Source organism: Anomaloglossus baeobatrachus, chromosome 1 (assembly GCF_048569485.1).
Source record: "Anomaloglossus baeobatrachus isolate aAnoBae1 chromosome 1, aAnoBae1.hap1, whole genome shotgun sequence".
Classification (NCBI taxonomy): domain Eukaryota; kingdom Metazoa; phylum Chordata; class Amphibia; order Anura; family Aromobatidae; genus Anomaloglossus; species Anomaloglossus baeobatrachus.
Window position 1 is genome coordinate 971114569 of NC_134353.1, and position 17903 is coordinate 971132471.

The 17903-nt window shown below is 50.3% G+C and overlaps 1 protein-coding gene across 1 annotated transcript in view; it reads left to right on the plus strand.

The window, feature by feature from the left end:
- LOC142265621 (receptor-type tyrosine-protein phosphatase kappa-like) overlaps window positions 1-17903 on the plus strand; it is a 261979-nt gene that overhangs the window by 16150 nt on the left and 227926 nt on the right. Inside the window, exons 4-6 of the mRNA XM_075332279.1 lie at window positions 4477-4656; window positions 9955-10128; window positions 14801-14980. Coding sequence (XP_075188394.1) covers window positions 4477-4656; window positions 9955-10128; window positions 14801-14980 — 534 coding nt within the window. The remainder of the gene's footprint in view (window positions 1-4476; window positions 4657-9954; window positions 10129-14800; window positions 14981-17903) is intronic.

Here is a 17903-nt window from a genome sequence, read left to right on the forward strand (position 1 = left end):
GAAAAGGAAAAAAATATACTGCATTAGCTTACGTAAAAGAGTTCAATTAGTCTTTCTTGAGTTCCTGAGAGAGCAACCATATCTTGCTTCGTCTTGGGTGAAAGCAGGATCAAAGGAACAGACAGACATGCTTCTTAGAGGCTGGATGGATGGGATGGATCAGCTTCGACATGTGTGGATTGACTCTCGGAGCAGGAGTGAGCAGCCACCCCCTCCCACCGTGTGTTATATGACAACTGTCCAATCCATATAGGGTGTTTCAGCTGAACACAGTTAGGCCTTGTGCGCACTAGGCGTTTTTGCTGCGTTTTTAGCGGCGTTTTTTACAGCGTTTTTGTGCTGAAAACGCAGTGACATTGCTTCCCCAGCAATGTCTATGGGTTTTCAGAAGTGCTGTCCGCACACAGCGTTTTTTTGTAGCTGCGTTTTTGTGGTGACCACAAAAATGCAGCATGTCAATTATTTCTGCGTTTTTCACTGCGTTTTTCACCCATTGAGTTCAATGAGATGTTCAACAACGCAATGAAAAACGCATATAGCTGCGTTTCTATGACTAAAAACGCAGCTATAAATGCAAGGGGTGGGCAGTAAAGTGACGTGTACAGGAAGAGGATTCCTTCTGTTGGGAAACACAGAAGCATGAATCCTCCCGGTACCGTCACCGCTGCGTCCACAACCCGCCCGGTGCCATGTCAGCTCCGTGCGGCGCCATGTCTGGGCGGGAGGTGGAGGCAGCGGCGAAAACAAAAGTGAACAGTAGAAAAAAAAAATGTCATATATACTCACCTGTCTGCAGGGTCCCGGTGCCATGCCCGCTTCCAGCTCCTGTCCCGGTACCGCCGCTTTGGCTGTGTGCAGTCTCCCCGGGGCACGTACGAAGCTTGAAGGACCTGGCGGTGGATCACCTGATGCAGTCACCTGACGCATCAGCTGATCGTAATTCTCGCGGTGTTGCCGGCTTTTTCGCGCCCGGCCGGTTATCAGCTGATCCTGCCGTCAGGAGACTTCATCAGCTGATTACCGGCAGCTCCTGCAGCGATGGGACAGGATCAGACTGTCATCCGATCGCTGCAGGAGCTGCCGGTAATCAGCACAGACGTGAGTATTTATTTATTTATTTATTTATTTTTTTTGCACCGATGCATCAGCTGATTGTATAATCGGCTTTTATACAATCAGCTGATATGTGATGTGATTCAGGCACTTGAACCTGACACATCATCTGATCGCTTTGCCTTCCAGCAAACCGATCAGATGATATTGGATCCGGATTGGACAGCGCGGACCCTTGACCCAGGATTACTGCCGAGGGGGGTTCTTTATTTCAATAAAGATGGAGTCACTAATTGTGTTGTGTTTTATTTCTAATAAAAATATTTTTCTGTGTGTTGTGTTTTTTTTTTATCATTACTAGAAATTCATGGTGGCCATGTCTAATATTGGCGTGACACCATGAATTTCGGGCTTAGGGCCAGCTGAAAATATACAGCTAGCCCTAACTCCATTATTACCCAGCGAGCCACAGTCACCAGGGTAGCTGGAAGAGTTGGATACAGCGCCAGAAGATGGCGCTTCTATGAAAGCGCCATTTTCTGGGGTGGCTGCGGACTGCAATTCGCAGTGGGGGTGCCCAGAAAGCATGGGCACTCTGCACTGCGGATTCCAATCCCCAGCTGCCTAGTTGTACCTGGCTGGACACAAAAATTGGGCGAAGCCTATGTCATTTTTTTTTTAATTATTTCTTGAAATTCATGAAATAAAAATAAAAAAAAAGGGCTTCCCTATATTTTTGATTCCCAGCCAGGTACAAATAGGCAGCTGGGGATTGGGGGCAGCCTGTACCTGCCTGCTGTACCTGGCTAGCATACAAAAATATGGCGAAGCCCATGTCATATTTTTTTTTTCTTTTTGGGCAAAAAGCTCCTGCATACAGTCCTGGATGGAGGATGCTGAGCCTTGTAGTTCTGCAGCTGCTGTCTGCTCTCCTGCATACACTAGTTCTGCAGCTGTCTGCTCTCCTGCATACAATAAACATTTTGAAGAAGGAAATGACATCAGACCTTTTTTTTTTTTCATCAGCAATCTTTAATGGCATTGTGCACTGATCAAAAACGCAGCAAAAAACGCACCAAATCACGGTAAAAACGCATGCGTTTTTGTCGCGTTTTTTAGCCGCGGGTGCGTTTTTTGAGACAAAAACGCACATAAAAACGCAGCGTGAAAAAAACGCCTAGTGCGCACATACCCTTACAAAATATCTATGAGTCACCACTTACACAGGAAGCCATGCAATCTGGGGAAATCCAGGTTACCAGGACAACAGCCGCTAAGAGTCATCCCAAGGGTGGGGGCACTGAGTGAGTAAGAGACACACAAACCTTTTTGACTTCAGTTCAGTCTGGGAGCCGGAGAGAGCAGACAGCCTTAAGAGAGGAAAGAGAGCAAGGGACAGGAGACTGGTGGACATTGTCCCAGGACCAGGGGCCACAACACCACACAATCTGCAGGAATGAGACTGGAATAGGGCGAGAGGCGACCGGTGGAGATGATGAGACAGAGGAGACATGGTAGCTGAGGTCGAGCCTAACCATTCCCACAGTGCCAGCATAGTCGGGGTGCAGAGCCCTCGGTTGTGGAAACTATCATGGACTCTAACAAATCTGCAGGGGTTGGGGATTTCATTTCCCACTTTCCCGGAGCACAGTGACATATAGAATCCGGGGTCGGGTTTACAGCCAGACACCACGGCGAGGACCTGCACAAGGGACGGGACACTTACCACAAACAGCGGGGTCCCCAACCTGCTTCAAGCCACGGGGATCCACAACCAAGCACAAGGAGGAAGGTCTCACACATTTCCGCCGCCCTGCACATTGGTGCCATCAGCCATTCTCATCGCCCTCTTCCTCCCTGGGGCTCGCTCACCTGTGGGGATCTGGACTTTCTGGGCTGCATTAACATCAGCCCCGGAGGACAGCAACATCTCGCAGTGGCGGCTAATCCCTGGCCGCACACCACAGGTGGCGCTGCAAAGCATCCCCCATTACCATCCAACACTGCCCCTGGGGGAAGAAAAGTCGCAGGAAGGGTCCAAAGCGCAGGAGGCCGGGACCCCAGTCACCACTGTAACCGGTTACACACTTCCCTGGGACCCTTCACCTTCCCTTTACACCTTGCATCTACTTGTTTGTCCTTTACATTTAGCCGACGGGGCCACGGAGCTGGGTCAGGCCAGTCACAGCAACCCCACAAAACCACTGGCCCGCTGACGAGTAACCCTTGAGGTCCTGTGGGGCGCTACAGATAGTCATCATATGGTGGAGGCCGGTGGTGCATCTGGAGGAGTAACACTTGTCTGCTATTACTTCTAGCACAGATCATCTCCCCTACCTCTATAATGTACACATATAATAATGAAGTGATTCTCTTACCACACATCCAATCCCTCACCACCTCCTGCCGTCTTCAACTCAAAAATATTTCCAGAATCCGCCCTTTCCTCAATTTGCAATCTACTAAAATGCTAGTGCATGCCCTCATAATCTCCCGCCTCGACTACTGTAACATCCTCCTCTGTGGCCTCCCTGCCAACACGCTTGCCCCTCTCCAGTCCATCCTTAACCCTGCTGCCCGACTTATCCACCTCTCTCCTCAATACCACCCCGCTTCTCCTCTCTGCATGTCCCTCCACTGGCTTCCAATCTTCCACCGTATCCAATTCAAACTTCTAACACTGACCTACAAAGCTGTGCATAATCTTTCCCCTCCGTACATCTCCGAACTACTCTCCCACTACACTCCAACACGTCACCTCCGGTCCTCCCAAGATCTCCTCCTCTCCTCCTCTCTCATTCGCTCCTCACACAACCGACTCCAAGACTTCTCCCGAGCATCCCCAGTCTCCTGGAACTCGCTGCCTCAACACGTCAGACTATCCCCTACTCTTGCAAACTTGAAACGGAACCTGAAAACGCACCTGTTCAGAAATGCCTACAATCTACAATGAACTCGCTGCCGCCCGACCACCGTGCGCAGCTGCCGCCCGACCACCGTGCGCAGCTGCCGCCCGACCACCGTGCGGAGCTGCCGCCCGACCACCGTGCGGAGCTGCCGCCCGACCACCGTGCGGAGCTGCCGCCCGACCACCGTGCGGAGCTGCCACCCGACCACCGTGCGGAGCTGCCGCCCGACCACCGTGCGGAGCTGCCGCCTGACCACCGTGCGGAGCTGCCGCCTGACCTACACCCCACCTATTGTCTCCTCCCCATAATCCTATAGAATGTAAGCCCGCAAGGGTAGGGCCCTCTTCCCTCTGTACTAGTCTGTCTACTGTAACTTGTATACGTATTTTGTATGTAACCCCCTTCTCATGTACAGCACCATGGAATTAATGGTGCTCTATAAATAAATAATAATAATAATAATAAAAAATAATAATACCATTACTAATATGCAACTTTTCATCTTATTTTCCAGAACGATGTAAAAAACCTGCTATAAATAACTTGGAGAACATTATATTAAACAAAGAATATTATAATCTGAACGAAGAGATAACAATGAAGTGTAAATCTGGATATTATCCCTCAACTCCCAGAATCCAGTGCAAAAATAATGCAGAAAGGGACGACTGGATGCCAAAAGCTGTGTGTATAGGTGAGTACGACCCCCGTGTGACCCGCGTGTATAGGAGAGTGCGACCCGTGTGTATAGGTGAGTACGACCCCCGTGTGACCCGTGTGTATAGGAGAGTGCGACCCGTGTGACCCGTGTATGTAGGAGAGTACGACCCCTGCATGACCTGTGTATGTAGGAGAGTACGACCCCCACGTGACCCGTGTGTATAGGAGAGTGCGACCCCCGTGTGACCCGTGTGTATAGGAGAGTGCGACCCCCAAGTGACCCGTGTGTATAGGTGAGTACGACCCCCGCGTGACCCATGTGTATAGGAGAGTACGACCCCCAAGTGGCCCGTGTGTATAGGAGAGTACGACCCCCGCGTGACCCGTGTGTATAGGTGAGTATGACCCCCACGTGACCCATGTGTATAGGAGAGTACGACCCCCGCGTGACCCATGTGTATAGGAGAGTACGACCCCCGCGTGACCTGTGTGAATAGGAGAGTACGACCCCCGTGTGACCCGTGTGTATAGGAGAGTACAACCCCCGCGTGACCTGTGTGTATAGGTGAGTATGACCCCCGCGTGACCTGTGTGTATAGGAGAGTACGACCCCCGCGTGACCTGTGTGTATAGGAGAGTACGACCCCCGCGTGACCTGTGTGTATAGGTGAGTACGACCCCCGCGTGACCTGTGTGTATAGGAGAGTACGACCCCCACATGACCTGTGTGTATAGGAGAGTACGACCCCCGCGTGACCTGTGTGTATAGGTGAGTACGACCCCCGTGTGACCTGCGTGTATAAGTGAGTACGACCCCCGCGTGACCTGTGTGTATAGGTGAGTACGACCCCGTGTGACCTGTGTGTATAGGAGAGTATGACAGTAATGTGACCTGCGTGTATAGGAGAGTACGACCCTGTGTGACCTGTGTGTATAGGAGAGTACAGGGCCGCCACTAGGAATTTCAGGGCCCCATACTGGCAAAATTTTCGGGCCACCTTGGGACTCCGCCCAGGCTCCGCCTCCACCCTTCACACCTCCTACAGTCTCACTGCCCTCTTGGAAAAACATGTGTAATATATATATATATATATATATATATATATATATATATATATATATATATATATATATATATATATATATATATATATATATATATATATATATAAAAAAAAAATTATATATATATATATATATATATATATATATATATATATATATTGTCCCCCTCCTGAAATATATGTCCCTTTCTTTGTATATATGTCCCCGTTTAGGTATATATTTCCCATCCTGGGCCCCTCCTGCTATATACATCCCCCTCCTGGGAACATTCTGTAATATACAGTGTCTTGCGAAAGTATTCGGCCCCTTGACTTTTTCACCCTTTTCCCACATTTCAGGCGTCAAACATAAAGATAAAATGTGAATGTTCTGGTGAAGAATCTACAAGTGACACAATTGTGAAGAGGAAGGAAATTTATTGCTTATTTTACACTTTTTATAAAAAATAAATACCTGTAAGTTAGGGCGTGCAATATTATTCATCCCCTGTAAGTTAATACTTTGTACCTTTTGCTGTGATTACAGCTGCAGTCTCTTGGGGTATGTGTCTATCAGTTCTGCACATGGAGAGGTGAAATTATCGCCTATTCTACCTTTGTAAACAGCTGGAGCTGAGTGAGGTTGGATGGAGGCGTTTGTGAACAGCAGTTTTCAGCTCTTTCCACAGGTTCTCGATTGGGTTCAGGTCTGGACTGTGACTTGGCCATTCTAACACCTGGATACGGTTATTTGTGAACCATTCCATTGTAGATTTTGCTTTATGTTTGGGATCATTGTCTTGTTGGAAGACAAATCTCCGTCCCAGTCTCAGGTCTTTTGCAGACTCCAACAGGTTTTCTTCAAGAATGGTCCTGTATTTGGCTCCATCCATCTTCCCATCAATTTTAACCATCTTCCCTGTCCCTGCTGAAGAAAAGCAGGCCCAAACCATGATGCTGCCACCACCATGTTTGACAGTGGGGATGGTGTGTTCAGGGTGATGAGCTGTGTTGCTTTTACGCTAAACATGTCGTTTGGTATTGTGCCCAAATAGTTCTATTTTGGTTTCCTCTGAGCAGAGCACCTTCTTCCACATGTTTGGTGTCTCCAGGTGACTTGTGGAAAACTGTAAACGACACTTTTTATGGATATCTTTGAGAAATGGCTTTCTTCTTGCCACTCTTCCATTAAGGCCAGATTTGTGCAGTGTACGACTAATTGCTGTCCTATGGACAGACTCTCCCACCTCAGCTGTAGATCTCTGCAGATCATCCAGAGTGATCATGGGCCTCTTGGCTGCATCTCTGATCAGTCTTCTCCTTGTGTGAGAGGACAGTTTGGATGGACGGCCGGGTCTTGGTAGATTTGCAGTGGTATGATCCTTCCATTTCAATATGATCGCTTGCACAGTGCTTCTTGGGATGTTTAAAGTTGTGGAAATCTTTTTGTAACCAAATCCGGCTTTAAACTTCTCCACAACAGTATCCTGGACCTGCCTGTTGTGTTCCTTGGTCTTCATGATGCTCTCTGCGCTTTACACAGAACCCTGAGCCTATCACAGAGCAGGGGCATTATACGGAGACTTGTTACACACAGGGGCTTATATTTATCATCATCAGTCATTTAGGACAACATTGGATCATTTAGAGATCCTCAATCAACTTCTGGAGTGAGTTTGCTGTGAGATCAGCACATGCCCCAGCGGGCAGAGATCAGCGCGGGCCCCGGTGGGCAGAGATCAGCGCGGGCCCCGGCGGGCAGAGATCAGCGCGGGCCCCGACGGGCAGAGATCAGCGCGGGCCGCGGTGGGCAGAGATCAGCGCGGGCCCTGGCGGGCAGAGATCAGCGCGGGCCCTGGCGGGCAGAGATCAGCGCGGGCCCCGGTGGGCAGAGATCAGCGCGGGCCCCGGCAGAGATCAGCGCCCCCCCCTAGCAGAGATCAGCGCCCCCCCCCCCAGCAGAGATCAGCGGGCCCCCCCAGCAAAGATCAGCGGGCCCCCCCGGCGATCGTCTTCGGCTCACAGCGCTGGCCTGTCCCCGCTGGCTGCTGCGTCCTCGCCACCTCAGCCGCTGTAGCAGGAGTGTAATGAGGTCTCAGAGTGATGACCTCACCTCCTGCTGCACGGCCCAGTGATGACGTGCCTGCGCCCTGCTCTGCTCCACTGACCCTGCCTCCACTACAGCACTTGGCTAATTTGCATGCTCCGCCCCTTCACATGCAACTTAGTCATGTCTGGTAGTGAAGCGACACCGCCGGGCCCCTCTGCTGCTGCTGCTGTGACTGGGGCCTTGTGAAGAGAAGGGGCCCGTCCTGACTGAGGCTAAAGATAAGTATTTACCCCGGGCCTCCTCTCTTCACCGGGCCTTCTACACCAGGCACAGTAGTAAAGCCCTGGGTGAGTATGACCCCCGCGTTACCTGTGTGTATAAGTGCGTATGACCCCCACGTGACCTGTGTGTATAGGTGAGTATGACCCCCACGTGACCTGTGTGTATAGGTGAGTATGACCCCCACGTGACCTGTGTGTATAGGTGCGTATGACCCCCACGTGACCTGTGTGTATAGCTGAGTATGACCCCCACGTGACCTGTGTGTATAGGTGAGTATGACCCCCGCGTTACCTGTGTGTATAGGTGCGTATGACCCCCACGTGACCTGTGTGTATAGGTGCGTATGACCCCCACGTGACCTGTGTGTATAGGTGAGTATGACCCCCACGTAACCTGTGTGTATAGGTGCGTATGACCCCCACGTGACCTGTGTGTATAGGTGAGTTTGACCCCCACGTGACCTGTGTGTATAGGTGAGTTTGACCCCCACGTGGCCTGTGTGTATAGGTGAGTACGACCCCCGCGTGACCTGTGTGTATAGGTGCGTATGACCCCCACGTGACCTGTGTGTATAGGTGAGTATGACCCCGCATTACCTGTGTGTATATAGGAGAGTACAAACCCTGCATGACCTGTGTGTATATAGGAGAGTACAACCCCTGCGTGATCCCAGGATGAAGAGGAGCTTCCTATTGCACATGAGGGAGGAGGAGGAGCTTCCTATTGCACATGGGGAGGGAGAGGAGCTTCCTATTGCACATGGGGAGGGGGAGGAGCTTCCTATCGCACATGAGGGAGGGGAGGAGCTTCCTATTGCACATGAGGGAAGGGGAGGAGCTTCCTATTGCATATCGGGGAGGGGGAGGAGCTTCCTATTGCACATGAGGGAGAGGAGCTTCCTATTGCACATCGGGGAGGGGTAGGAGCTTCCTACTACACATGAGGGAGGGGGAGGAGCTTCCTATTGCACATCGGGGAGGGGTAGGAGCTTCCTACTACACATGAGGGAGGGGGAGGAGCTTCCTATTGCACATGAGGGAAGGGGAGGAGCTTCCTATTGCACATCGGGGAGGGGGAGGAGCTTCATATTGCACATGAGGGAGGGAGAGGAGCTTCCTATTGCACATCGGGGAGGTGTAGGAGCTTCCTATTGCACATGAGGGAGGAAAGGAGCTTCCTACTACACATGAGGGAGGGGGAGGAGTTTCCTATGGCACATGAGGGAGGGGGAGGAGCTTTCTACTGCACATGAGGGAGGGGGAGGAGCTTCCTATTGCACATGAGGGAGGGGGAGGAGCTTCCTATTGCACATGAGGGAGGGGGAGGAGCTTTCTACTGCACATGAGGGAGGGGGAGGAGCTTTCTACTGCACATGAGGGAGGGGGAGGAGCTTCCTATTGCACATGAGGGAGGGGAGGAGCTTCCTATTGCACATGGAGGGGGAGGAGCTTCCTATTGCACATGAGGGAGGGGTGGAGCTTCCTATTGCACATGAGGGAGGGGGAGGAGCTTCCTATTGCACATGAGGGAGGGGGAGGAGCTTCCTATTGCACATGAGGGAGGGGGAGGAGCTTCCTATTGCACATGAGGGAGGGGAGGAGCTTCCTATTGCACATGAGGGAGGGGGAGGAGCTTCCTATTGCACATGAGGGAGGGGGAGGGGCTTCCTATTGCACATGAGGGAGGGAGAGGAGCTTCCTACTGCACATGAGGGAGGGGGAGGAGCTTCCTATTGCACATGAGGGAGGGGGAGGAGCTTCCTATTGCACATGAGGGAGGGGAGGAGCTTCCTATTGCACATGAGGGAGGGGAGAATATATTTATAATGATATTTCCTTTAATTGTGCCATTTCTGTGGTTGTTACATGGGACTTCTGGCTCTGGATTCTGGGAGCATCTAGGGATCGCTGTGGATGAGGAGCCTCCTGGTGATCGGTATTTTCTGCTTCCTCCTCAGCACAATGTAAGAGACCAGAGAGCACGGCTGGATACAATATATATGAAGATAAAGCTTCCGATGATGCTGTATACTCTGTGAGGGTGCAGTGTAATGCTGGATATCGCAGTGTGTCGAGCAGGATCAGATGTGTGCGCCCCGATCAGTGGGATCCTCCGTCTCCATGGTGTGTCGGTGAGTGGCTCCGGTTACCATTAACCTTAACATTACACCCGCAGCAGTGCCCACCACAACCATGAGTGGCCGGGTCTGCCCCATATGGCTTCATGGATTGGAATGTCACCCTCAGGTGGTCGCCCCTAAACTGCCGCTAGTCTGCTCCACCACAGACCCCATTATCCTAGGTAGCATCGGTCTTTATACGTTTCATGAACAGAATAATTTCATCTGAAAATTCTACACTAAGATACGCTACAAAATTTCCTTTGTCAGAGGCGGTGCGCTCCTGAATGATTGACAGTTCGTCAGCATTATGGCTGCACCACAAATCCTTATTCCTGAAATGTGCTCTCTCCGATGCTGCCCGCAGGCCTGGCTTTCCTCTGCTGGAGGAACATCATGTGCAAAGTATAAGGCAGGGAATGTGGAAGTGCTGCACTCCTTCCCTAGGAGACCAGCCACTAGTGATGGGCAGTCCGGCTCTTTTTGGTGATCTGGTTCCTATGGCACCGTTCACCAAAAAGAGCCGGATCTTTCAGCTCGTTCTCGGCTCCTTATTAAATATGTGTTTACCCCAGGTGAACACATATTTAAGATTATAGAAACGCCGCCAAAGCCCCGCCCACCTGTGACTAAGCCCCACCCACTTACAAGCGGCAAATTAGATTGCTGAGTAGGTGGAGTTTAGCCGCGGGTGGGCGGGGTTTTAACGGCGAAAAGAGCCGTTTAGATATTTCAGCGGCTCACACTGGTGATCCGGCTCCTGTCGTTCACAGCAGGGAGCCAGATCTTTGTGTCGGATCGTTCGCGACCGACACATCACTACCAGCTACCTCTGAAAGACAAGACACCAAGGAGTAGACTACGTCTAGCTGTGTACCTCCAATAGGCCTAGACAGCCGAAAATGATGCAAAACAGACCCGCGGGTGACTCCGTCTGCATTATTATAGTCAATGATGTCTTCTGAATCCTGTTTTCTGGGGGGAGGGAGTGTTCAGACAAATGGGGCCACAGCGCAATGTGAAAGGGCCTTGTTACATGGAGCGGGGCGCTCGGGGAAATGTTTCTCTACTCTGACAATCAATGTTCAAGGATTTCAGCTCTGCAGCTCTGCAGGACTGAGATTGCAGCTCTGGATGTGTATTTTGTAGAGCAGCTTACCTAGCATTATGTGGAGATTTTACATAGACATGTGGCAACCCTGAGGCTTCAGTTTCCACAGGGCATTGCATTTTATTTGGGGTGCAAGGCTTGGACTCGGGTGATGAAGGAGTTAATCCCTGGTGTTGTTTTCTCACTTGGACAAAAACACGCTGATGTGAAACCAGCCTAACGAAAAAACCCCCCACAAAACGCATGTTACTGGATCCTGCCCTGATTTTAATGCGTTGCATGTGTTTGCGTGTGTCACACACCGGATTCGTTGGTTTGCGTTTTTTTAATAGGTCCTAAAACGCAACATGTTGCGTTTTTGACCTTTGTTAAAAAAACAGCATGTGAACGGATCCTGCAACTTGCAGCTGGTGGTATAATGTATTTCAATGGATGCTGGATCCAGCTTTTGACCTGCGGGTGCATGCATCATGAACAGATCCTGTTTCCCATACAAAACAAGCTTTTACCATACAAGTCAACTCTCTATCTCTATATCTCTCTCGCCATGCGGTTTGTGTTTGTTTCACATTAAGGCAAAAAAACACTGATGTGAAACCAGCCTTAGGCTACTTTCACACCTCCGGTTTTAGCAGTGCGGCTCAATCCGGCTGTGCAAGCTATGCAACGGATGCGGTGCAAATACCGCATCCTTTGCATAAGTTTTTCCCATGCGGCCCGTCCGGTTTTTGCCGCTTGCAGCATGCTGCTGAGCATGCGCAGTGGCAAAAACCACATGCAGCGGCCGGATGCTGCTTTAGCCGCATCCGGCCACCATAGGCATGCATTGAAAAATGCGTCGCATCGGCCGGATGCGGCGCGATGCGTTTTTTTTTGCCGCACGAAAAAACGTGCCAGGCAACGTTCCATCCGGCCGCCGCATCAGCTAAATCTGCCGCATGCGGCAAAAACCAGATGGAACGCAAGGTCCATTAAAGTCTATGCAGGAAAAACGCAACTGGCAGCAAAAAAAAAAACGGTTGCGATTTTCCTGCAAAGTGCGGGATTGTGCCGCATTATAAAAATAGCAACAAAAAAAGGACAATGTCCTCCAAAAATTAAGTATTACTCACAGCAAGTTGGGCTGCAGTGTGTACATCGCTCAGGCCAAAAGCTAATGCTCTACAAGGATACAGCTAAACCCCCACTAATGTGGAAGCGTCACAGGTGCAGGAGAAGCAGATCACACACACACCTCCATGGAATGGAGGGGAGGCGAATGCTAGATCATAAAACTGCACACTAGTGGCTTGCATAGAGCGCTGTTCACATGCAGATGGCACAGTCACAAACCCGCAGCCTATTAGGTGACGCCCTTCTATTAGATCAGGCGGGCTGCCAAGCCGTACCCCACTGTGTATCATGCACGGACAGACATTCTACAATGCAAGGCCCAACAGAAAGGGGCCTGGCTGTATCCTGTACAAACAAAAAAATATAAGGTTTTTGTTGGTATTATGGCCATAAAACTTAAGCCTACACCCTCGTCACGGGACCTCATGTCTGTAGGTCCCTACACTAAATATAAAAATAGCAACAAAAAGAGGACAATGGCCTCCAAAAATTAAGTATTACAGCAAGTTGAACAGCGCTCTATGCAAGCCACTAGTGTGCAGTTTTATGATCTAGCATTCGCCTCCCTCCATTCCATGGAGGTGTGTGTGTGATCTGCTTCTCCTGCACCTGTGACGCTTCCACATTAGTGGGGGTTTAGCTGTATCCTGGTAGAGCATTAGCTTTTGGCCTGGGCGATGTACACACTACAGCCCAACTTGCTGTGAGTAATACTTAATTTTTGGAGGACATTGTCCTCTTTTTGTTGCTATTTTTATATTTAGTGTAGGGACCTACAGACATGAGGTCCCGTGACGAGGGTTGTAGGCTTACGTTTTATGGCCATAATACCAACAAAAACCTCATATATTTTTTTGTTTGTACAGGATACAGCCAGGCCCCTTTCTGTTGGGCCTTGCATTGTAGAGTGTCTGTCCGTGCATGATACACAGTGGGGTACGGCTTGGCAGCCCGCCTGATCTAATAGAAGGGCGTCACCTAATAGGCTGCGGGTTTGTGACTGTGCCATCTGCATGTGAACAGCGCTCTATGCAAGCCACTAGTGTGCAGTTTTATGATCTAGCATTCGCCTCCCCTCCATTCCATGGAGGTGTGTGTGTGATCTGCTTCTCCTGCACCTGTGACGCTTCCACATTAGTGGGGGTTTAGATGTTTCCTGGTAGAGCATTAGCTTTTGGCCTGGGCGATTGTGCTGCATTGCAGAAACCGGAGGTGTGAAACCAGCCTTACAAAATATCTATCTATGAGTCACCACTTACACAGGAAGCCATGCAATCTGGGGAAATCCAGGTTACCAGGAGAACAGCCACTAAGAGTCATCCCAAGGGTGGGGGCACTGAGTGAGTAAGAGACACACAAACCTTTTTGACTTCAGTTCAGTCTGGGAGCCGGAGAGAGCAGACAGCCTTAAGAGAGGAAGGAGAGCAAGGCTGGTCCTGGGGACAGGAGACTGGTGGACATTGTCCCAGGACCAGGGGCCACAACACCACACTGAATCTGCAGGAATGAGACTGGAATAGGGCGAGAGGCGACCGGTGGAGATGATGAGACAGAGGAGACATGGTAGCTGAGGTCGAGCCTAACCATTCCCACAGTGCCAGCATAGTCGGGGTGCAGAGCCCTCGGTTGTGGAAACTATCATGGACTCTAACAAATCTGCAGGGGTTGGGGATTTCATTTCCCACTTTCCCGGAGCACAGTGACATATAGAATCCAGGGTCGGGTTTACAGCCAGACCCCACGGCGAGGACCTGCACAAGGGACGGGACACTTATCACAAACAGCGGGGTCCCCAAGCTGCTTCAAGCCACGGGGATCCACAACCAAGCACAAGGAGGAAGGTCTCACACATTTCCGCCGCCCTGCACATCGGTGCCATCAGCCATTCTCATCGCCCTCATCCTCCCTGGGGCTCGCTCACCTGTGGGGATCTGGACTTTCTGGGCTGCATTAACATCAGCCCCGGAGGACAGCAACATCTCGCAGTGACGGCTAATCCCTGGCCGCACACCACAGGTGGCGCTGCAAAGCATCCCCCATTACCATCCAACACTGCCCCTGGGGGAAGAAAAGTCGCAGGAAGGGTCCAAAGCGCAGGAGGCCGGGACCCCAGTCACCACTGTAACCGGTTACACACTTCCCAGGGACCCTTCACCTTCCCTTTACACCTTGCATCTACTTGTTTGTCCTTTACATTTAGCCGACGGGGCCACGGAGCTGGGTCAGGCCAGTCACAGCAACCCCACAAAACCACTGGCCCGCTGACGAGTAACCCTTGAGGTCCTGTGGGGCGCTACAGATAGTCATCATATGGTGGAGGCCGGTGGTGCATCTGGAGGAGTAACACTTGTCTATTACTTCTAACACAGATCCCCTCCGCTACCTCTATAATGTACACATATAATAGTGAAGTGATTCTCATACCATTACTAATATGCAACTTTTCATCTTATTTTCCAGAACGATGTAAAAAACCCGCTATATATAACTTGGAGAACATTATATTAAACAAAGAATATTATAATCTGAACGAAGAGATAACAATGAAGTGTAAATCTGGATATTATCCCTCAACTCCCAGAATCCAGTGCAAAAATAATGCAGAAAGGGACGACTGGATGCCAAAAGCTGTGTGTATAGGTGAGTACGACCCCCGTGTGACCTGTGTGTATAGGAGAGTGCGACCCGTGTGAATAGGTGAGTACGACCCCCGTGTGACCCGTGTGTATAGGAGAGTGCGACCCCCGTGTGACCCGTGTGTATAGGAGAGTGCGACCCCCGTGTGACCCGTGTGTATAGGAGAGTGCGACCCCCGTGTGACCCGTGTGTATAGGAGAGTGCGACCCCCGTGTGACCCGTGTGTATAGGTGAGTACGACCCCCGTGTGACCCGTGTGTATAGGAGAGTGCGACCCGTGTGACCCGAGTGTATGTAGGAGAGTACGACCCCTGCATGACCTGTGTATGTAGGAGAGTACGACCCCTGCATGACCTGTGTATGTAGGAGAGTACGACCCCTGCATGACCTGTGTGTATAGGAGAATACGACCCCCACTTGACCCTTGTGTATAGGTGAGTACGACCCCCGTGTGACCCGTGTGTATAGGTGAGTACGACACCTGCGTGACCCGTGTGTATAGGTGAGTACGACACCTGCGTGACCCGTGTGTATAGGTGACAATAGGTGAGTACGACCCCCACGTGAACCGTGTGTATAGGTGAGTACGACCCCCGCGTGACCCGTGTGAATAGGAGAGTACGACACCTGCGTGACCCGTGTGTATAGGAGAGTACGACCCCCGCGTGACCCATGTGTATAGGTGAGTACGACCCCCGCGTGACCCGTGTGTATAGGAGAGTACGACCCCCGCATGACCCGTGTGTATAGGAGAGTACGACACCTGCATGACCCGTGTGTAAAGGAGAGTACGACACCTGCATGACCCGTGTGTATAGGTGAGTACGACCCCCACGTGACCCGTGTGTATAGGAGAGTACGACACCTGCATGACCCGTGTGTATAGGAGAGTACGACACCTGCATGACCCGTGTGTATAGGAGAGTACGACACCTGCATGACCTGTGTGTATAGGTGAGTACGACCCCCACGTGACTCGTGTGTATAGGTGAGTACGACCCCCACGTGACCCGTGTGTATAGGAGAGTACGACACCTGCATGACCCGTGTGTATAGGAGAGTACGACACCTGCATGACCCGTGTGTATAGGAGAGTACGACACCTGCATGACCCGTGTGTATAGGTGAGTACGACCCCCACGTGACCCGTGTGTATAGGTGAGTACGACCCCCACGTGACCCGTGTGTATAGGAGAGTACGACACCTGCATGACCCGTGTGTATAGGAGAGTACGACACCTGCATGACCCGTGTGTATAGGAGAGTACGACCCCCGCGTGAACAGTGTGTTGTCTGCCGGGTGCTCGAGTTCGGCATATTGTGGATTGGATAGACAGATTGCTTGGTGGGGCTAGGCAAAATCCAGCGGTCATGGTGCACATTGGTACTAATGACAAAGTTAGAGGCAGGTGGAAGGTCCTTAAAATTGATTAACTAGGAGAGAAGCTGAATTCCAGGACCTCCAAGGTAGTGTTTTCAGAAATACTACCGGTGCCACAAGCGTCACTAGAAAGACAGCGGGAGCTTAGGGAGATAAATACATGGTTCAGAAATTGGTGCAGGAAGGGTTCGGGTTCATGGGGAACTGGGCCGACTTCTCAGTCGACTACAGGCTCTACGGTAGGGACGGGTTGCACCTCAATGGAGAGGGGGCAGCTGTGCTGGGGGGGGAAAATCGTCAGATGGGTGGAGGAGCTTTTAAACTAAGATCTGGGGGGCGGGAGGGTAGTGGAGCAAATAAGGGGATAGATAGGGCAGATAGATAGGTAAGATTAAGGATATACTGCTAGAGTCCTGTAAAAAACTTATACCCTCTGGTAATAAAATGTCCAGGAATAAAAAAAAACCTCTATGGATAAATAAGACTGTACAAAGTAAAATAAAACAAAAACAAAGGGCGTGTAAAATCTTGAAGGCTGAGAATACAGAAATAGCATTTCAGGAGTATAAAGATAACAATAGGAAATGCAAAAAAGAAATCAAACTACAAAATTAGCTACTGAAACAAAAATCGCCAATGACATTAAAATAAATCCCAAAATCTTGTATAAATACATTAATGCCAAAAAGAAAACAAAGGATAGTATCGGCCCCTTAAAATATAATAAGTTCGTTATAGAGGACAAAGAAAAGACTGAGACTTCTCATCCATTTTCACCAAGGATCATTCAACTGTTCCAGGGATCATTGAACAAGTCAAAACTAAAAGTCCCCCCCGATACAATTAATTTAACACAAGATGAAGTACGCCTGCGTTTGAGTAAATTAAACATTGACCAATCCCCAGGGCCAAATGGCATTCATCCACGAATATTGAGGGAGCTGAGCTCAGTAATGACAGACCGCTGTATCTCATCATTTTAGACTCGCTTGTAACAGGGTTGGTGCCTCAGGATTGGAGGATTGCTGATGTGGTACCGATATTTAAGAAAGGCAAGAGGGTGGTGTGAAAAGTTTTTGAGGGCATTTTAAGGGATGACATGCAACAATATATTGCAGAAAATAATATAATAACTGACAGACAGCATGGATTCATGAAAGATAAGTCGTGTCTAACCAGCCTGTTTGGGTTCTATGAGGGGGTAAGTGCAGACCTGGATATTGGTAATGCAGCTGATGGGATTTATTTGGACTTTGTAAAGGCATTTGATCCTGTACCACATAATAGCCTTATACTAAAGCTCCAGAAGCCGGGACTAGGGGAAACTATATGCAACTGGGTAAGGAATTGGCTAAAAGATAGGAAACAAACATTCGTAATGAGTGGGACATTCTCTAAGTGGGCTATAGTCAGCAGTGGGGACCGCAGGGATCTGTACTTGGAGCAGTGGGGACCACAGACAGGGTCGGACTGGGGTGTCTGGGGCCCACCAGGGGAATTGACTCTAGGGGCCCACCCTACAGCTATATGCAAGTACCCGTTAGC